Source organism: Elaeis guineensis, chromosome 2 (assembly GCF_000442705.2).
Source record: "Elaeis guineensis isolate ETL-2024a chromosome 2, EG11, whole genome shotgun sequence".
Classification (NCBI taxonomy): domain Eukaryota; kingdom Viridiplantae; phylum Streptophyta; class Magnoliopsida; order Arecales; family Arecaceae; genus Elaeis; species Elaeis guineensis.
The window spans coordinates 70447018-70470729 of record NC_025994.2 but is presented as its reverse complement, the minus strand read 5'-3'; the positions used below and the strand labels follow the sequence as shown (position 1 = coordinate 70470729).

Below are 23712 nucleotides of genomic sequence, written 5' to 3'. Positions count from 1 at the left end.
ATTTTTCATAGCACGATTGGATGAACAAATTTGGAATAAACAAGTGACTTCAATGCAAATGTAAGTAAGAGATGATCTTTATCTAGCATATAATGATGAGCCACACACACACACACACACACACAAAACACACACACACACACAGACACACACACAGAGAGAGAGAGGCACACACACAGAGAGAGAGAGGCGGGGGGTTTCATTGGAGCTATCATTACTGCTACTATCCAATAATCTAGAACAAATAAAGATGCCTTACCATGTAACAATATCTGTGGTATCATATGGTGAAATGTTGTCAAATAACGAACCTGATAAGCTTCGAGAACCAAGAGATCCTACAAAGGACATGGATACCTTAGTGAATGAGAAAGTGATAGAATACAAGTGTAAGGGCATTCAAAGTATAAAATGAATACAAATGTAATTATGGACCGATCATGAGAATGATGCTTTTTGATAAACGATTGAAATTTAAAGCATATAACAGAGACCAAATCACTAGCAAGTGGAACTGTTAAAGTGTTCATTTGTGGTCAAGGCTGAAAAGTTGATATGAGGATCTACCATGAATTCATAAAATAATACCGTATGCAAGAAATACAAGGTGCAGCAATTAGGTCTTTACCATTGCAAGTAGAAATGTCAATGTATTAGGATAGGCAAACCCAATCAACCAAAGGCACAACCTTAAGATACACAGGGCATGGATTTTACTTTTAGGCCATTAGCCAGTCAAACTCCTAAATCACTAGGTCAAAAGTAAATCCAGGCCAAGCACAAGCTCAAGGTTCAGGCTAGACAGAACCTCTATTTTATTTGCCCATTGGATCAGAATAAAGAGCCAAGATGATTCCTTAATAACAACACCCTCTGAACAAACCCTCTTCTTCTCTCTCTTCATAGTTTTCTTTATCCTAATGGCCACTTGTCAGGAGTAGGCTGGCCTATAGCAAAGCCTCTACATACCACCAAAGATGCAGAAATAACAATGCCTCTTAAAAGTACATCACTTCCTTTTCTTTTCTACATAAGGAGTACCTACAGATCATCAGAAAAAAAATTCCAGCTAAGTTTTGATTTATCACTGCCCAAATTTCTAAAATCTGATCTTTCCAGCTTGTGAAAAATTGCAAGTTATCTAGCACAAACCATCTTGACATATCCAAATGGGTCCGAATATTAATGTGCTCTGAAGTTAAGGATGGTCTGGAAAACCTTATACCAGCCATTTTTTACATGGATCCATTATTAGAGTTAAACAGACATTAGATTGGAGAAAATTAATCATGTTAAATGAACATAAAAAGTAAAAAACATGGGCATGAAAGAGACAGACTGTGAATCTTGTTGCGAAGATCCACCCCTTTATGAAAGTAAAAGAATAACACAGTATGAGTTGGAAGGGACCGTAAGTCAATTTATCACTACTTAGCATAGCTAATCATAGTTTTAACATGAGCTAAAATCCATTTCTTGGGCATCATTAACAAGGTTACCTGATAGCTTCAGATTAATGGTTGGTTACTTACTCAATACTACTTGTTATCAACATGCTCCCCTTCAAAAGAAGAATGTAGTTTTTGTAATGGTTGGTTACTCAAGATTTGCCATTATGCTATTTCCATAAGATAAGTTCACTGGATTGAATTATAAAAAATTATGAGACACATTAGGTCATAAAAGAACATTCAAGGTGGGAGATGAAGAGATTTTTGAGTTAATTGATGATAGAAATGAGTCAAAACACCTCTTAATCCTTCTCCTCTGGATCTCCAGCTCTTCTTATATTAACTTCTTTTTGTTAAGGAATGATGCCCAATGTTGCCAAGAAAAAGAAAGCAAAGCCTAATTGATTTTTATGGAAAGTTGGAGATAGTCTGATGGAAAAACTTCCTGATTCCTCACTCCAAACCTAGACATTCCTCATGCTTTTTCTCCAAGGCCCACTGTATTAAAACTTATGAAACATAAAATGTCAGGATGCAATCCACAACGATGAAAATATGCACCCCACGTGATTTGATATGAAGCACAACCACACAAGATTATGATTGGCCCAACACCCGTGGGCAGTAGAATATCCGCGTAAAATTATAAACCTTTTTGTGACTTCCAACCTCGATAATATGTTGCCATATATAACTCAAACAGTCTCCTCATGCAACATTGAAGTGCTCACTTCACAATATACTTCGCACTGGGTTGAAGCCATCATGACTATGTGATGTTTGCTTAAAGCCATCCAACAGTCTCTTCATGCCACATTAATTTTGCAATTTCACTTGTCAACGACAAGGTCTCTTCGGAGACATCCGATAAAACTTGTCAACAACAAGAAGTTAATTATTGCCAGTCACTATCCTCCCACTGTTAGCTCTTTGAAGCAACATCTCCAACATTACCTCAACATTAACTCATGTAGTCCATTCATTATTTTCATTACATTGGTGCATATTATAGTAGTAAAATATGCTTAAAGTATATCCATCTATGCTCATCTTGATGATAATTCGATTAAATAATAACCAATTTTTCAGTCTCCAAAGACATCTCCAACCTCCAATAAAGAAAACCACAATTCTCTGTTATATATGACATAAACAACCCTATTTCCCACCCAAATTTGCAAAAATTCAATGAGAAGCAGCTCCACAACATGTGGCATCCCCATTCAATGAAAGGGCACGGAGAGTGTTGGTGGCAAGGTTTGCCACACCGGTTGGTACAAATGCATACAGACCGGACCAAACCAATATGCAATACAGGAGGCATACCAAGTATAGGAGATGTACCAACACTCGTGGCCCCTGTACCAACATACCGACAATATAATCGGATAGTACCAATACAGGATCCAATACCGAGATGGAACCTTGGTTGGTAGAAATAGGCCAAATTCAACATTAGTCATAGAAAATTGTCCTTTTCACAATTCTTATAGTAAGCAATTAATATTTTCATTTTTTGGTCCCACCCACATGGCAAAAGATTTTCCTCTACATCTTACTGTAAGAAGCATCTAGCTTTGTCATTTTTCTGAAACAAGTCAATTTTTTATCACTTCATCACTCTAACCCAATGTCTTTTGGAATTAATCCATTTCAAAGGATGTTTTGCATAGCCCAGTATAAGGTTCAACCATAAGTGTTATTCCCTTGCTCTCAGCCTCATTCACCTTCTCTCTCCAAAACCTATTGAAAGAAAAGCTATAAAGGGTGAGTGTACATCAAAAAAATAATATATTTATAATTTTCTCCATATACCCATATCACAAAAAAATTAATATTCAATGTTTACCATTCATATGCATCATATGAATGCTTACATGCCAAGATTTGTATCTAAATACAAGATCTCTCTGTCTTTAAGCACCTAGAAACACTACAACATTTTCTGCTTTTATTTTCTTTAGAAGCATCGTTTAAATAGATGACATGAACCACTTTTCTTGGTCGTCATTATTTTTCGGCTCTTCCTCGGAGCACCACATTACCTAAGAACACCCTGCTCCAGAGCTACTATGCCCTTGCTTCAAGGTTCGCCGTACCGAACCGAACCGCCTGGTACGGAATGTACCGAATCGGATCGACGGCCAGCCGATCCACTTCGGCCATGTTTTTCGAAAAACACCTTCAAACCGTATCGAACCGGACGGTTTGGCACGATTCGGATCCATACCGCCCAAAGCCGGATGGTATGGACCGGTATAGTTCGGTTCGACGTTGAACCAAACCGTACCGACATCCTCCACATGAAAAGTGGGGGGGGAGTAGGGTGGGGCCTGGGCTGTTTTTAGTGACAGCCCAGGTGGGTTGTCTTCTCTGAGAGACTCGAGAGCTCTCAGAGAACTCCCGAGCTCATCTAAGACTCAACGAGACGCCGAAAAAATAAGAAAAAAAGAAAAAAATTCTGTAAAATTGCAGCACTGGTTCGAGGAGACGCTGATTTTTCGTCAGAAATAAGGTAATATATTATTCTTTTAGTAAATATTTTATTTTTTTTATTTTTATTGTTAAAAAAGAATAAGAACGAAGAAGTATGAAAATAAGAAAAAATCATGCCAAAATTTTGTGATTTTGATATGATTTGATCATATATGATAGATCTTTGAAAGATCTACATGATGACACTAAAATCATTAATTTTTATTAATTATATATTTTTTAAATATTTATATATATTTATTCATAAAAAAATTATCAAAAAAATAAATTCAAAAAAATAAAAAATCAGAGTTTCAAAATTATGTTTAGAATGATTCAAGCTACTTAAATCTAACCTCAAATTTTTTTAAAATTTTTTAAATTAAAAAATATTTTTATAATTAATTAAATAATAAAAAAATATTATCAAATAAAAAATATATAAAAATAGTGTTACATTTTAGTTAATTCAAAAATATTATTTGAAGCATATAACAAATTTTTTTGAATTTATAAGTTCTAAAATTATTATTGAAATTTTTTTGAATTTATATATAATATTTTTTAATAATTATTAAACTATCGTGTTTTGTTATACTTGTAGATATTTGTAAGAAAAAAAATTCAGAGCATGACATTTGTTGATTTTAATTAATTATATATTTTTTAATATATATTTATTTGCAAAAAAATTATTAAAAAATAAATTAAAAAAATCAGAGTTTCAAAATGTTGTTTAGAATGATTCAACCAATCAAGCTACTTGAATCTAACCTCGAATTTTTTTAAAATTTTTGAAATTAAAAAATATTTTTATAATATTTAAATAATAAAAAAAATATTATCAAATAAAAAATATATAAAAATAGTATTATATTTTAATTATTTCAAAAATATTATTTGAAGCATATAACTTATTTTTTTGAATTTATGAGTTTTAAAATTATTATTGAATTTTTTTAATTTATATATAATTTTTTTAATAATTATTAAACTGTTGTGTTTTGTTATACTTGCAGAAATGAGTAAGAAGAAAGATTCAAAGCGTGATATTGGTTAGGATCATGATGAGATACTCTCGGTTCGACATCATTGAAGATGCAAATAGTGCAACACAGAGTTCAAGGGAGGAGGGGTGACTAGATTGAAGCAGCACCTGACTGGTAGTTTTCCTGATGTGTCGATGTGTCGGAAATGCCCGCAGGAGGTCTGACAGTCGATGAAAAAGCACTTCGCTGATTCGAAAGCAGTGAAGGAAAGGCAAAGCAGAAAATGAAGAAAGTGGACCGTCGAACTGCAGAGCCACCTTCTTATCACTCTAGAGAGTCAGAAAAAGCTTCCGCACCAGATGATGAGAAGGCACAGATTGAGACTGCCACTCAGGCAAAATTGATTGATCAATACCGACAGAAGGAGATGGCCAGGTATAGAGAGCGATTTGGACCATCATGCTACGAATCGAGGTCTGGATCAGCGACCGATGGAGGAGAATTCGAGTTCAGGACTACCTCAATCAGAGAGTCCGATGGTAGAGGGAGCAGACACAGCATGTCATCTTTGTTGGGAGCTTTTGGCAATAGGAGGAGGTCCTCCAGAGATATTCCGGCAGAAGGCACCATCCATGATTTGGATCCACATGCTTTTTGCAACAAGGATTCAAAGCAGCAGAGGATTGACACAATGGTGAAAAAGGATAAGAAGAAGGATATGTGGCGAGCTATTAGATCATGATTTTATTTCAGCCATATTCCAGCAAATGCAGCAGACAATCCTTACTATCGATCTGCCATTTCAGCCATAGAGGCTGTCCGTCAGGGTGTAGATCCACCAAAACCTAAGGACATCTATGGTCAGCTTTTTGACAGTAATAAGAGGATCTGCAAAGATGGATTGCTTCTTACAAGAGCAAATGGCCTACATACAGACTGACAGTGATGTGTAATGATTGGACCGATCCTACGAGATGGAGCATCATTAATTTTTTGATATACTGTGATGAAAAAATATTTTTTCACAAATCAATTGATGCTTCAGATAAAATGCACGATGCCATATATATCCTTGGTCTGATGAAGTGATTGATTCAGTGGGTGAACAGTATGTCGTGCGGGTCATCACAGATAATAGACCACAATATAAGGCTACCGGAGAGTTACTGATGGAGCAGGGACCGCAGATATATTGGACCCCATGTGCTGCACGTTGCATTGATCTTATATTGATGGATATTGAAAAGATTCGTAGGGTGCAGTAGGTAGTGGAGATTGCCCAAACTATTACTATTTCATCTACAATCACACATGGATTCTTTCATTGATGCGGATGTATACTGGGGGAAGATCTTAAGACCGGGTATTACACGATTTGCTACCAACTACATAGCACTTGATAGTCTTCTTCAGAAGAAAGCAGCCTTATGTCAGATGTTTGTCAGTGCCAAATGGCAGGAGAGCAGATATGCGAGGACCGACACTGATGGAAGTCATGTAGAGAACTTGATGACGAGTCAGTCATTCTAGCAGTGAGCTGAGAAGGTACTGAAGGCTATTAAGCCATTATATGAGGTGGTTCCACTGTGAATAATGAAAAATACCCTCAGATGGGCTTCTTATATTACATGATTGAGAAGGCAAAAAAACAGATCAGTGAGAATGATCGAAAACATGCTCAAGAATTCATTAACATTATTGAGCACCGTTGGGACTATTAGATAGATAAAAATTTGCATCTAGCCGGTAAGCACGGATTCAAGAATATTTTAAAATATTTTTTCCTTATGCTTTAAAGTAAAAATGTACTTAATCAATTATAAAATTTATCTGCAGCTTATTATTTGAATCTCAGATTCCAGTATACCATTCTTGAGATAGATATGGATAACGAACTTCTTGCTGCTCTTCGTAATATGATATATAAGATGGTGTCCGATCCAAAAATCACATCGTTGTGCCTGTAAGAAGTATGCTACTTTAAAACAGATGTGATTATTCAACTAAATACGATCTGTATTCAATGATATATTTATAAATTTAATAAATATTTTTTTTACAGACAAAACAGTTTAGAGATGGATCAGACAGCTTTGAAGTCCCATCAGCTGTCATAAACAAAAAGCAGATGAATCCAGATAAATTACATATCAATAATGAGCAGCATAGATTGATATATAATTTTACTTAATAATATCATAAAATTTGATATGTAATTTTGCTTTTGCAGCTGAATGGTGGATTCATTTTGGAATGTCCGCAGAATATTTGAGAGGTGTGGCTGTCCGTATTCTTTTTCAGACGGTCTCTGCTAGTAGCTGTGAGCGTAATTGATCGACTTTCACCCTTATCCCAGCAAACAGAGAAATTATCCGATACAAAAATACCTCAATGATCTTGTATATGTTCACTATAATCTGAGGTTAAGACTAAAATACATTCAGAAAAAAAACAACTGAAGTACACTAATCTGACACTAGATGATTATGCTGACGAGGACGACGATCCGATCATCGGATGCTTGCAAGTCAACAGCAAGAGCCAGAGCTTGATAAGCCGGGATCTCCTCCACGACCAGCCAGTCTGATAGCTAGGGAGATCAGGATGGATCCAGAACAATAGGCAGAAAGAAATATTCCACATAAGTTCCAGCCGATCAGCCACAACCTGAGGGAACACGGGAGACTTATTCATCACATGACTCGATATCCGATACATCCTCGCAGAGGTTCGAGCGACGGATGTTTAGACGAGGTCAGCAGTCAGCAAGAAGACATCCATCCTCCCAATCACAAGAAACTCAGTCACAAAGAGGCACAAGAGAAAAAAAAAGACAGTTACATGTGCACCACTCTCAGAGTACAGGAGCTACTGGCTCAGATTCGAAGATCAGGGAGAATGATGATGATACTGGTAGTAGTAGTCATGGATCTGATGATCAAAAAGAAATTGGAGGATAGGAGATCACTGCTTATGAGACACAGCCGTAGGATGATATTCGATTTATCGATGAATCCTAGTTTACACATGCCACACAAGATAGGGACCATGATGGACGAGTGGGTAGAGACCATGGAGAGCCGATTTCATATAAACGACGGGCTCTTAGAGATCGTCTAGCACACGATGCAGCTGCAGACGATCTTGCACGTAGAGTAGGATCCATGGATGTATCTGGATCATTCTCGCATTATAGATCCTATTATCCATAGTCACCTTATGATCCATATGGATATGGTGCATCTGAGGCATCGTCTTCTAGTGGTTACTACCCTATGCAGCCTAGAGCATCTTATGGATCAGATTTTGCTACCGACATATTCGGATGGGCTCCTCCACAGCCATACCATCATCCCGAGATACTTCTCAGAACCAAGTTTGAATGAGAGATCTGAGATGTCTTACAATCCAAAGAGGATGCCTTATGGGACGAATATTCAGGAGTACAGTACATCTTGGTTAGAGGGTTGGACTGATGTTCCTCCAGATTATGCTAATGATCCAAATATCTACGAGCGTCACAGACACTCAACGAAATATTAAATGTAGAGTAGATCTTGAGGTTAGTATATAATTTTTTGTGCTTGGTACTTTAAAAGTTTAGATATATTTTAATGCACATTTATATATTTTTTTTTATTTTAGGATGACATAGTTGTAATATAATTAAATAAATATATATTTAAAATTTTGAATCAAGAATTTCTGTACCGCTATTGAACTCAAAAATTGAACCCAAATATGTCAATAATATGCAATATAATGTAATTTTGAGATTATATTTATGAATTAATAATTTTAACATCTAAAAAAAAGAAACAAAATAAAAAAAAAATTATACCAGTACCGAACCGGTACGCCGAAGCATATCGTATGTTGGTATGGTATGGTACCAGTACCGTACTGTACCGATCCACCACCGGCATGGGGATCGATACCGGTACAGCGGATCTTGCCTTGCTTCAACTCTCATTGCAAAAGGTTATCTCGTACAATAGCTGAAGATACTTTATTATTTGTTTGCAACCTTTTCCTCTCTATCTCGATTAGCAGCACTAATGGTTGGAACTTCATGCAAATGATGCTGCCCAATATTGCCAAATGTTCTATACTTATCAATTAAATAGAGGATTTGCCTCAATACCATTTTAATATGTAGATCACCAAGTTCGAAACAGCAAGTATCTATACCAAATAGCCCAAGGGTGGATCAGGCTCGTGTAGTATTGACGATCATACCAATAAAAGGGATCAACGTGCATGCATAAGTATGCACCAAAGACCCTTGGTATGATCTTCTTGGCCTTCAAAGTCTAGTTCTGCATACCAAAAAAAAAAAAAAAACAAAGAAAAGAAAAAAAACTCAAGTTTTGGATTTCTTGTCTAAATTCTATGTTTTAGCAATAAATGAGGCATAATGAACTAGATGCCCAAGTCAAGGTTTTCGATGTGTTGAAGTCAATAGCATGAATAAATATCACATAACACCACATAACCTGTAATGTAAAATACATTTAAAAGATAGACATTAGAATTAGTAACTGAATGGCAAATAAACAAAGAAGGAATATATTTATAATGCCACTTAAAATAGTAGCACATGCAACCCAGATCATTCAAATAATCACCACTATCATCAATGATCACATACTTGGTACTTGCTTACCCATACTTTTTATTGATTTGTAATTTTTCCATTTTTTTCAAAGTTTTTATAAATGTTGTGAAGTGCAAGTTCATTGCAGACAAGTTCTTAGAGCATTCAACTCATTTCTTTTGATGCACCAATTTTTCCTCTGTTTTGGCAACTTAGTAACATTGTTAAATAACTATATATACATTAATTAACCAAAAAAAGTAATTCATTTAAATTCTATAATTATTTTTGGCCTTGGCTTTGGTCTGGGCATGTCCAAATTGCTTTTTTGTAGATCACATTGATTGTGAATCAAATTTTGGTAGCATGTTCACATCAATAGTGCAAAAATGGTTGTAAATTAGTTAATCCAGTGTAAAAACCCTATCCCCCAAGGTTTGCTGAACCGGTACCGCCGGCCGTTTCGATCGACCGGCGGTACGGTTCGGTATGGTTTATACCGTATCGAACCGACGATTCGAACCGGAAGAAGAAAATGAGAAATTGAGAGAAATAGAGAGAGAGAAAGAGGAAGAAAAAAAAAAGAGGAGGGGAAGGAGCCAGCGGGGCCGCGGACAGCCTCCGACTGGCCGCCGTGGCCGTCGGAGGGCGCTGTCCACGCGCGCGTGCCGCAGGCGTGAAACAGAGGCATCGCGATGCCCCTTGTTTCACAAATTTTTTTAAAAACGTGATTTTAAGTGAAGTCGGCAAACGATTTACCGGCTTCACGATTTTTATTTTTTTTTAAAAAAATCTTAAGTCGGCAACCCAGTTGCTGACTTCATAAGTTTAAAACAAAAAAAAAAATCGAAACAGACACGTCTGTTTCGAAAAAGAAGGGGGCGGAGCCGCGGGGCTCCGCCCGCTCGACCGCCCTCAGGCCGTCGGCGTCGGCTCGCCAGCCACCAGGAGCCTCGCAACGGAGGCACCGTCTGTCCGATAGGTTCTCCACCCCCCCTCCGAGCGCTCTCTCTCTCTTTTTGCTCTCTTAAAAGCCTATCGGGCGATACGGGGCTCGAAAGCCCTCCGACGGCCGCAGCCGGCCACCGCCGGCCTCCGACGGCTCCCACCTCTCTCTCTTCCCTCCCCTCTCTCTCTCTTTCTCACTTTTCGTTCTTTATTCGTCGGTACCGCCGGTGTACCGATTTTACCGACCGAATCGTGCTGGTTTCCCGCCGGTCCGGTACGAGATGGGGTGTACCGGCCAGTTCGCACGATATGGCAAACCATGCTATCCCCTCTTCATCATTTTTTCACCTTCAAATGGTGAAAAACATGAAAGAAGCACTCTCAACCCACTTCACAAGCAGTACCCACGTGTGTTGCCTACCTTTCACTTCAACACTTGATCCACTCTCTGTCTAAGCAATTTGTAGAGTTATCATCCAAACCCTGTTCAAGGATCCCTACATCGAGAACGCCTCAATATGTTATGCACCAAGTGGCATATGCAAGTCCATTTGGTATTTCAGACCCTGTGGATGATCCACGCTTTTGAAGAGAATGATCAAATCCATCCTCTAACCAATGATAACCAGCCTTGCCTCATAATTACCAATTAATATACCAGGTTATCGTGACTTACTTGTCAAACCAAAAGGCTTTCATTATAGAATAGAAAGCCAGCACCATGAAGCAAGATAGGATGACGAAAAAATGATAAATTGTCCCCTAAGAAGTTTCATTTTATTATTAGGAAAACCATCAAACCTTTCAAAATCCCATTAGAAATCTTAAATTTGAATAACTGTCACAATAAAGGATGCTACATCAACAGAATTAATTAGGCAAACAAATGTTCTCCCATGTGAGAAGAAATTAAATTTTTATTTCGTTCTTTAACCAGTTGAACTGATGAACAAAACAAATATCAATATTCTGCTCCCCATATGAGAATTTGAGGTTTAATATCTGGAAAAATGCCATAAAAAAGAGGCAAGCAAAACCTATTACATAATCCCATCGTTGAAAGTTGTTCTTCAAGACTTCTCCAAAATCCCAAGAAAACAAGGATAATCATTTCAGCATTAGGGAATATCCAACTTCTATCAAGAAAAACAATTTCTTCATTTACACCCTTATTAACGACAACAATTGTATTATTCAAATAGTAAGCAATTCAGTTGGGCAAGGAATTACTATAGGAAGTAGATTGGCAACTAGAGGTCCATCAAAATGGACAGATGGTCCAAATTTTAAAAAGAAAAATCTAAAAGTTTTGCTTCCCTCTTTTGAGCCCTGCCTCATGCCCACTCTCTCCCTAGTCACACACCTAGAGATGACAAGACAAAGGGTAAATAAAAAGAGAAAGATATGAGAAATGGAAGATTTACAAAGAAAAGGAAATAGGATGCACCTCCCACCTTACTTAGACACCAAATCAACTATGGGTTTCCCATCTTTCACATTCTTTTTCTCCCTTTCCTATCTTTCTAAGGAATAAAAGTATTAGAGTAGGTCTGAGGATGAGGATTTAGAATATTATATTGTCGAGTTACTTAAATCAAGGATTTAGGTTCCAGCGGGATGTCCCATGGGACATCGAGATGAGGTACCATCACATGTGTTGGACAGAGCCGTACAGCTAACTCCTAGCATCCTAATCGGGATGTCTTGAAATATCCCTTGTCCCAAGTATTGGGATGGGACAAGACAGCGGTGCATCCCGTCTCATAAAAAAACTGGAACAGTCCCATCCCACGAGATTTAAAACCTTGACTTAAATAATAAAAAATGATGTCATACTAGACTACTGGGCACCAGATATGAAAAAAAGCCTTAAGCTCTAGTAGTTACATCTTAGGCCATTCAGCAACCCAACTAGAGGGAGGCTGCCTATGTAAGTCACCAAACACTAAGTAAGGTGCCTAGGGGGCACCATACCTAATGAGGGAGGCTAAAAGTTTTTTCTTTAAAAAAAAAAATAAAAAGGAATGATGATTCCAAATGCAGGCACAAGGTAACGTTCACCATCATCACACTTTTAGGAAAAAAACACCATATAAATCTCATATAGTCATTACTTCCAGTTACTTGAGGGAAAAATGGCCAGCTCATGGTTTGGTGCAACTTCAACAAGAGGTACATTAATTGGCTGTTATAAATTGCAAGCTCTGACAAACATTGCTATTGCCTAAAATGGATTTGTCTACTTTTTGTGTCAGGTATTTTTTTTCCCATTAGTGTACTACTACTGTACTATTTAAAAACCTAAGGCAAGGTAAACAAGATGTACAAGCTCTATGATAATTCTCATAGAAGTTTAATAATTAGACTTGGTAAGAAAATAATATTGCAATTCATGTCAACCATGATTTTATCTAGACACATTCTATTTGTTGGGGTTGTTTTACTTATCCTACTTCAACTGTTATCTTCATCGAGGACCATTCTTCATAAACTTCCATTACATGCAATAAATTATCAAAAGAAACTACAAACTCAACCATGCATATCAGTAATGTGATTAAAGAAAGGATAATCACCTTGAAAACCAACTGATATCAAACGAGGGCTGTATGTAAGAAGACCCTGCAAATACTAACCATGTAAGAATTTCTGGAAATAGTAATAATGAAGTATGATAGCTGGGGCTTCTGATATTTATTTTTTCTATTTCCTAAAGGAATTTGTAAAAATCAACTCCACTCAATTTTCTGACATATAACTGTTTCGAACATCTTCATTTTAAAAACTCATTAAAAGAAGTTCAATGAGATAAATAAGGCACTGAAAACCATAGTACAGGATAGCATCCTTAAGACTTCAATTGCCACCTAAATTAGAAAAACATAGCTTCAATTCTTCCTATAATGGTACCAGAAATGAGATATATACCATATGACAGGAATTAAATAGAATTAAAATAATAATCATAAAAGAGATATTGAAACTGTAAACTAGTATAGAAAGGGAAGATAAGAATCTTTTAAAACATGATAAAATATGTACAAGAAAAGGTGGAAAAAGGGTGTATAAACTACCAGCACAACAAATCAAGAAAAATAAGAAAAGGGCTTCCATAACAAAAGGTATCAAATATATGACATCCACAAAAGGCATTAAAATCAGAAACTAAGTTTAACAAGAAAAGAAAGGACTCAATAGCACCATGTAGTTTCTTGACAGCACCATGACAAGTGACCCTATAATTGGATTTAGTTACCCCACTGATCACTTTGAAATCAGGTAAACAGCTCATATTATGTAACTACAAAAGAACACATGGTTTGTAATCCTTACAAGAAAGGATTATGAATTAGGTCTCAAAATAGAGACTATTTTTTGAACTTTATGTGTGGAAAAAAAAGCATCCATGCAACCACCAAGCTTTCCCCTTTAGGGCCTGTTTGGATGTCTAGACCCAAAATCCTATGAGATTCATGGTTGGGCCAGGACAACCAATAAAGTTAGATTAGATTTGACCTATATTTACAAGAACCCAGAGAACTATTGAAGTGGGCTGATCCGAATCCAATAAGGAGGAAAAAAAAAAAAGACCTCAGCAGGTCATTTTTTTTCTCCCAATGGGACTTGGGCCGGCCTGCCCCAATGATTCTTTGGGTTCTTATAAAAATAGTCCTAGTCCAGTCTAATTTAGCTGGTTGTCTTGGCCCCACTCATGAATCTCATGGGATTTCAGGCCCCAGACATCCAAACAGATCCTTATTGGTTTCTGCGAATTATAAGTAACAGAGGGAGTGGAAGATTCATTGAAGCTCTTCAAACCTCCAAGTTTGGCTCCATTCTAACAAAAACTTATTTCCAACCATCAACCAGAAGGACCTCTGGTTGAAGAAGAAATCAGCTTCAGATGTTTAGAATGAGATGAACTAAGAAGGTCATAACTTTATAACGTGCACTCAGGCAAAAGAAGCTGCTAAGGATTCTTGCTAGTGGATGGATGGAGGCTCAAAGGATATCTAGGGGGTACAATAATAGCTAGATTTTCATTTGCAAATGAGATTTTTAACCTTCACTTCTAGCTAAAAGAACGGCAAGGACAAGGGTTAGCTGCTGAGAATTTTCCAAGGGTAAGCGGTAACTACAAGCCAATCCATTGTTCTCTAGAAAAGGGGTATCTTACTGGTAAGTCTAGGAACTTAGACGATGAGATGTAAACTGTCTGAAAGGTTTTGTAAGATGAAAGCTTGCAAGTGGAGGGTCAATTGTTTTCAGTATAACAAAGCCATGTAGGCATAAGAAGGAAACTAGAGGTTGTTTCACAGAGTTTGGGGTTCTAGGGAAGGATGACAATAATAATTCCAATGATAAATGGAAAGAATTTTTAGAACTTGAAACAAGGTAAGACGAGAAAACAAGCAAACAGAAAGTTTTATCAATACTTGTTCAAAGTCTGAAAGAATCTAATCAGCAAAAGTGATCTAATTGCCCACCACCATCATGTAGTTCCCAACAGCAAGCAGCTAGGCTACATAAGCAGAGCCTAGATTGTTGGAACAAGTGTGAATATCAGAGAAAGCAGGACAAAAAAATGTAAACATATGGAAGGACAAAATTAATGCACACTAGAATTTCAGTGCTCAGGTAAACATAAAATGGCATCCTAGCACCACCATGCCACCCTTCCATCCATAGTATTTTGTAAATTTGACTAGACCATCGGGGAAGTTCGGATATAGTTTGATGATGTCCTCATCATAAATTGAGATTTATATGTTTACCACATAGACCTTTAATCCTAAAATAGTTTGTTTTAAAAAAATGGATATTGCTAGATTGCACCAAGCATGTAGTTTTTGGACTTGCTAAAAAAGGGAGAAGAGCATTGCATTTAAGTCTACCTGTTGTGTTTCACCAGCACGATAAAGCACATCCATATCCAAGGATGAATTCTTGAAAACAGGATCTCCATGTGGTTCCTCAACCAACCCAAGTAACTCATCCTTCAGAAAAAGGAATCATCAAGTCAACAAATTACTTTGAGCCATTAATTTACATATTGGAAATGACACATCAAATTCTCAAGGTATTATAAACATAAAGGCATTCACAACTTATACGTGCATTCTTATAATTTATCCAATGATTTGGTGACGATAAAAAGAAATTGTATCTCAGCCACCCTTCTGCTCAGTTATATGAATTCTATTCATGTATAGATGCAGCCAAAGCAGGAAATAATAAATAGATAGCACTTTCTTTAACGTTTGAAAAAACAACAAAAGCAAAAGAATCATTTACTTACATGATCACCCAAAGAGGAAAGAAAAGAAAAGGAGTTCTCAAAAGGAAATTGACTACAGTTCAAAAAGAAAGGCAGATATGTCAATAAGGAACATTGCATGATACTGACATGATATCCTGAAGAATAGAAAATATATGAACTAAAGCACCATTTTATATATAAACGTGCTATCTATACTAAATAACAAAAGAAAATATCTTGTAAAGTGTATATTATGCTCAAATTGCTGCATAATTATCCAACTCCATAACTGTTGGTGAGTCACATAACACTTTCCCAAAATGCTCAAGCACCTGTATCGGTAATTTAATGATGTAATTTACAATTACATGCACTTTATGAATAGTTGCCCTCATCATGAGGATTTTCCTCTGCAATGACTTAGAGAAATAAGGGGAATGAAATTATCAAGAGCTTCACAATCATTTGAGCCGAAGTTCTCTATGACATGTATTGCACATGCCACAAGCTAGTGAAATTCTTCCTCGTTGACAAAAATACAGTTCTGCCACTATAAACTCTATGTAATGGATCACCGTAGGCTTTCAAAAGATGTATAAGAATACATTAAGAAAAGGATAAGAATTGTCAGGATCTTGCTAATTTTGTTTCCACAATCTACCCACCAAATTGTTGCAGCATTGTAATTTAAATTAATACCAAGGTCATCTAAGAAATTAAGCAAATACTTGTGCAAGTTATTGTCTGACGGGGCTCATATAACCAACAAGTAAAATATACCTGCAAGTCGCAACATGAAATAGATTAGAGTGAGAATTTGGCAACATTAAACCTCACCTGGAAGTTCCAAAAATGAGAACCAATATAATTTGCAAAATTGCCAACTTGGATTGTCACAATTTCCCTCATACTCTTCAATCCTGAAAAGCAAATATGGTAAAAGTTTTTAATTTTAAAATTAAAAAGAAAAATCAAACTGGTGGAATAGCGAGTCCCTGTAATAAACTGATCACTAAGATACGAAAGCTTCAATTGATTCCAAGACACTTCTAATACATAAAATAAAAACAAAATATAATGATATAAACCGATAATATGAAGCCCTAAAAGCTGGATTTGCATTGGTAAACAATGCGAGGAATATCATCCAATAAACTAAATCAAAGAAACTTAAACAACACTTAGGATGGTAATTTAAAAGAAATCATACATAACGAGAAATTAAGGAGAAGAAACTTAAAACTAGCACCTCTCTTTCTACCCTTTCATGAAAATCCAAACAAACCATAAAAATTCCAGAATGCAACTCTAATCAGGTTTCAGAAACACCGAGGCACACAGAGAAAACAAAAATCACCATGGTCGGGGGAAGCTCATACACCCACAAGAGCGCCGAATTAGAGGAAGAAAAGCAGGATTAGAAATTGTTTACATCATGACCTTGAGATCAATGAAGATGAAAGCACAACTGCTACAAAAAGAAAAAAAAAAAACAAGCAAAAGGATGACAGAAGGACAGGCTGAGGGTAAACCTGATATGGCAAGGTGTCAGAGAGGGAGCACTGCCGGCGGCAAATGGGGGGCGGTTCACATCACCCACGGACCACGGCCATGGGAAATAGGGTGAGATTGGGCCGGGCCACGCCGCCGGAAGTCTGGCCCGGCCCATAAGCCAAACACTTTTCACGACAGCTATAGCCTGACTCTCGGCATGAGAGGAGGAATGGGACGATGGAGGTGGGGAGGAAGCAAACAATTAGAAGAGAAAAGGGAATACAACAAGACACTTTCTTTTTATAAGTTGTGCTTCCCCAGCTAGAAAGAATTTAGGACACTGGACGGTTGAGGATCTAAGGTTATGATTGATTCATGAAAGCACCACCGCATACCAGCTCCTAGATGCACATGGATGGATACTATCATTAGCCAGGTTACAAAATAACCTGTCCAACTGCTGGATCAACAAGTTGTGCTACGGTCATACTACGTCATTGATTACTAGTAAAACTATGAACAATTAGAGAGAAATCATGGCAAAGGGGGGAGTGGTTGGAGGGGGGGGGGAGAGAGAGACGATCTCGTGGGAGACTCAGAGGTGACTCGTGATGCATCCATCGTCAACATAGTCAATTGGCGGCAGCATCTGCACAAACCCCAAATCTCCAAGGCATCTAACCTCTATCATGTATTATTAATTTGAGTTTAATGTACTATTAGTTATATTATTGATTTTTATTTGATATTAGTTACATTCACATCATCATGCAAAAGTCTTTCTTTCTATATCTTCCTCTTTTTTCTTTTTCTTTTTTTTTTTGTAGTTCTAGGTTGGGTACTCAACACCCAATAATCCAATCTGAATAAAAATTAATTTGCCGGTTTCAAATACCCGACAAATTTATCCTTTTTTGAATAAGAAGGGTTTTTTAGTTTAGGGAAAATTTTTAATCAAATTTAGGATGGGTTTAGATAGTAGGAGTTTAAATAGGTTCGAATACGAGTAGAACAAATTTTGCATGTGTCCTACCCATGACCATTTCTAATGATAGGGTTTCTTGATGCTACTATGGATTAACTCCTTTTTTAAGAACAACATTGGATCAATTTCAAACCTAGATCAAGATACTTCTAGGCCTTAAAATTCAAGGTCAGACCAACATGAAGTTGGCCACTATAGCCACTAGCTAGTAGCCTATGCCTGAATGGGGAGTAGGAACTGCAACAAATAAAGGCCTTCAAACCAGCATTTTGCAAGGCCTCTTAGCAACAGTCCCATTCCATTCCCCATGCATGAGATTTTTTCTTGAAAAGAATATTTTATTTTATTGATTTATTAATATTTATTTTATATACATTTCAAAAATAATTAAAATAATAAAAAAATATATTTTGTGTATAGTGTAGATTATAAGCTATTTATAAGCTACTTTATTTTTTTTCTAAATTTGGGATTCCCTATGGGTCTCTTGCCGCTTAATTCCTCCTAACACTCTCGCCCTCTTTCCATATTAGCTTCTAAAACTCTCGCCCTCTTTCCATATTAGCATTCATTCTTCTCTGCTTTGCTCTTCACCTTTGAAGCTTACTCTCTCTTCTCCCTGACAGAGCTCAAGAGACTCTCAAAGAGCTGAGAAGAAAATTAGCATGCATGTAACAGCCACGACGGAAGCAGACAGGCAAGCATTAAAATTCTATTTTGAGATAGAAAAGACATCTCATATTTAGTGACTGCATCTGCTTTCGCTATAAGGATTATGAGATGCCCACACTCTTTCCCCTTTTAGAAGGCGTTTGGTATGGGGTGATCCATCCAGAATCAAAAATGATATGGATAGAAGTAATGAGATCACCATGTTTGGTTGCACCATAGCGATCCTATATAACAGTGATTTTAAATCACCCCCACTCCTCAAATCATCGTTTGAAATCATCTCCATTCCTCAAATCATCGTCCAACACAGTGATAGAAAATCTGGAGAACAGATATCTAACATCACTCCATCATGATGATCTTATATTAAAATATATTAATCAAAATATCCTCACAATTGAGAGACTCCTGGAAGAGGATTTTTTTTCTCTCGTCGTGCTAATTAGAAAGAAAAAAAATCTATTTGATTTTGTTCTAAAATTTCTCCATCCCAATTTTCAAACAAGTTGTCAGAGATATTTTTGATATTATATAGTCAGTAATCTTGAATTCCCGCAACATACCAAATAAGTTGCTTATATATATCTAAAGATTTTTAATCACTACACTATGGCAAACTAAACATAGTGATTTTAAATCACTAGAGATTAGATCTCCTCAGGATTTGGATCACCAGTGATCTTAGATCACCGTGGTGATCCAAGTTGGATCACCAAATGCCCCCTTAACTTACATTTGGATTTTTTAAAAAAAAAACTCACATTTGCTTCGAAAAATCCATTCTTTAACCGATTTCGAATTGAAACTCTCAAAATCTAGACCACGTGACAAATTAATTAGAAAAGTTGAACAAATATTTCAAAAAAAAAAAAAACGTTTTTCGTTTCGTATATGAAGTCCATAAATCCATATCTCTTTCATCAAGCTCGAGGATTGTGGAAGGAAAAAAACAGAAAAAATAAAAATAAAAACAAAAAGTTGGAGAACGCTAGAGACTCCAGCTAATTGAACACCAAAAGAAGTTAAAGAATCTCTAACCTGAAAGAACTTAGAGGGGAACCAAGGAAAAGCAACTTACGGCTGAAACACAGAAGAGGATGAAGCCGGCCGCCGCGAGGCCACCCTCGGCGCCCCTGCCCTCAACGTCCTGCCCTCTCTCCTTCCTCGCCCTGCTCCGCCTCCTCCTCTCTCTCCTCCCCGCCGCCCTCCGCCTTCGCCGGCTGCCGCGAGGCCCCCCTCCGCGCCCCTGCCCTCAACCTCCTCGGCCCGCCTTCGCCGGCTGCCGCGAGGCCCCCCTCCGCGCCCCTGCCCTCAACCTCCTCGGCCCTCTGCCGCTCACACCGCCACAACTAGGACAAAAACCGGTATGCTCGAGAAAAAACCCCAACCGGAACCTACATCCCCCGCCGATCTCCGTGCTCTCCTTCGCCACAGATTTCCGAAAAAGAGAATGAAACGCCTTTCCTTTGTTTTCGTTGATTTTTCCGATGTTTTCCCCCGGTTTTTCCTCTGTATTTTAGATGGGTGGGCGGCTTGGAGCGGCCGAATACGTAGGCTTAGCCGGTGGCTCCTTGGGTTTTGTATTGGATACGTATCAAACGGATTATATATATATTATGGAATATAATTTTTTTAAAAAAAACTATTTTATTAATTTATTAATATCTATTCTATATATATTTTAAAAATAATTAAAATAATAAAAAATATATTTTGTGAATTGTGTGGATTATAAATTATTTATAAGTTATTTTATTTTTTAAAAAATTTGAGATTTCTGCCGACTGCTTGTCACCTAGCTCCTTCTAAAACTTCCATTCTCTTTTCTAGTATTCGTTCTTCTCTACTTAACTTTTCGTCTTCGAACTCACTTTTTTTTTCTTTTGGCTATCATGGTAGAATTCAAGATACTCTTAAAGAGTCGAAGTTTTATCTGGATCGAACGTATCGGTATCCACTCGTATATCCACATTATGGCCTCGACTTTATTTTGAAGGCCTGCGCTATCTCCATGGACATGATCGACTAATAATCTACTTACAAAGTTGCTAGTTTCATCCTCCAACTCATCTACAAGAATAAAATCACCGGCCACGCCATCCTTCTCACTGGCTATTTCATGAATCTCACCAAGTCTCTTGGCCAAAAAAGAGACCTCTTTCGCCATCATCTCTAGCTCCGAGCTCTTCTCCCTCGAGATACCAAACGGAGGCCCTATCAAAATAAAAATTTTTATTCTAATATATATATATATAAAAGATTAGAGCACATCTCAGTTTTCTCTATTTTATTCTTCTCACAAAATATAAAATATAATCCCAGCCTATATTCTGACATCCTCCACAAATTTCTCCTTTGCTGCGCGGCCACCAAAACCACTCCAGTAGACAGGTTCTCTAGTTGGCATCTAAGAAGCTGCGCTGTCAAGCAGCTTATCCGAAACCCACCTCCCCAAATTCACATGCTTTCAAACTTCTCTCAATCCACCCATGTACTCCAACTCCCTGAATCCCACATGCGAACATCTCTGTACCTTGCTCTCACATGCTTCTCCACTCCATCCCCTTCTTTATATCTTTGCCCATTCCACTGCCGTCATGTCGAACCACCACTTGCTACTACGCTCTCACCACCGCCACCCGATGCCAAGATTCAAGACGATCCACCTCCCATCGTCCATGTGTCACCATCGCATCCATTGACATTGTGAAGATGAAGCTCGCCAATGCAGAGCGACGGTACAATGGGGTGCGGAAGCGGGGGTGGTGGGTGTCGGAGATTCGACTTCCCAAAATCTGGGAGAGAACCAGGCTAGGGTCAAATGATTCTCCAAGAAAGCCGCAAGGGACTTTGACACCACCGTCATCTGCCCCTACAATCGTCACGCCATCTCAATTTCGTCAACATGTGTCAAATAGAGGCTCTGCCAACGCAAAAGCATCCATTTTAATACATACAAACAAAAAAAAAAAAAATATATATATATATATATACACACACATACATACATACATATATATATATATATATATATATATATATATATATGTATATATACATACATACATACATATATATATGTATATATACATACATACATACATATGTATGTATGTATGTATGTGTATGTATGTATACATGTATGTATGTATGTATGTATGTATATATGTATGTATATATATATACATATATATATATACATACATACATACATACATACATGTATACATACATACATACTAATATATATATATATATATATATTAGTATGTATCTATGTATGTATCTATGTATCTATCTATCTATCTATATATATATATATATATATATATATATATATATATATATATATATATATAATATATATATATATATATATATATATATATATGTATACATGTATGTATGTATGTATATGTATATATATATATATATATATATATATATATATATATATATATATATATATATATATATATATATATATATATATATATATATATATATATGCGTGCAAGCTTACACATGCTTTCGCTTGTGAGGCAAGTTTAGATCGGAAGCCGGTACATCCGGCTGGCCATGAGGTTAACGATGTACAGGATGCCAACATCCACCAGTCACAGGCTTTTCCAATTTATTCATGGTTTCCGAAGGTTTTAATTTTGGGCATGGTTACGTGTTGGACCCGGCCAAAGCCCTGGACTTTGTTCAAGAAGAGCTCGTTATTGCCTGTGCATGCCTCTGCCTGCTGATTGGCTTGAAGAGAATGGCAATGTGAAGCAGCCATTTCGGTCCATTTGGCAGCATCCATGATCAATTGCAACAGAAAGTTGTGCTACCTTGTTTTCATTATCGAAGAACTCTGAAGAAATTAATTTGTTTTCATTTTCCTCCAAGGATGGTTTTGAGCTGCTGTCGTTTTTTGTTAACCAAGGTTGATTGTGATTTATGAAGGTGACAACGACTAATGTATCTCTTATTTATCCTTCAACGTGGGCTACTGATGCGCTACCAATGGCCACCAAAGTAAGAAACAGAAGCTATTGATGATGGCTGTGTTTGATTATTGGCAGCTAGCTATTCTTACTTCAACTGTTTGAAACAAATTGATTACGCAAATCAATGGTCGGCTTTTTGACAGTAATAAGAGGATCTGTAAAGATGAATTATTTCTTACAAGAGCAAATAATCTACATACGGACTGACAGTGATATGTGATGGTTGGACCGATCCTACTAGACGGAGCATCATTAATTTTTTGACATATTCTGATGGAAAAATATTTTTTCACAAATAATTGATGCTTCAGATAAAATGCACGATGTCACATATATCCTTGGTTTGATAGAGGAAGTGATTGATTCAGTGAGTGAACAGTATGTCGTGCGGATCATCACAGATAATGGATCATAATATAAGGCTACTGGAGAGTTGTGATGGAGCAGCGACCACAGATATACTGGACCCCATGTGCTGCACGTTGCATTGATCTTATATTGATGGATATTGGAAAAATTCGTAAGGTGCAGTAGGTAGTGGAGATTGCCCAAACTATTATTAGTTTCATCTACAATCACACATGGTTCTTTCATTGATGCGGATGTATATTGGGGGAGAGATCTTAAGACCGAGTATCACACGATGTGCTACCAACTACATAGCACTTGATAGTCTTCTTCAGAAGAAAGCAGCCTTATGTCAGATGTTTGTCAGTGCCGAGTGACAGGAGAGCAGATATGCGAGGACCGACACTGAAGAGAACTTAATGACGAGTCAGTCATTCTAGCAGCTAGCTGAGAAGGTACTGAAAGCTTTTAAGCCATTATATGAGGTGCTTCGCA

General features: G+C 37.1%; 1 protein-coding gene and 1 pseudogene across 1 annotated transcript; one reads left to right on the top strand and one right to left on the bottom strand.

The window, feature by feature from the left end:
• Positions 1–259: 259 nt before the first annotated feature.
• Positions 260–20435, bottom strand: LOC105032771 (uncharacterized; the record flags this gene model as incomplete). Its single annotated transcript, XM_073251816.1, is given in 6 exon segments — positions 260–338; positions 13037–13082; positions 15356–15457; positions 16558–16640; positions 19950–20128; positions 20188–20435. Coding segments are annotated over 4 exon segments (299 nt in total), but the record flags the coding sequence as incomplete, so codon positions are not given.
• Positions 5199–8467, top strand: LOC140855541 (uncharacterized; annotated as a pseudogene).
• Positions 20436–23712: the final 3277 nt, after the last annotated feature.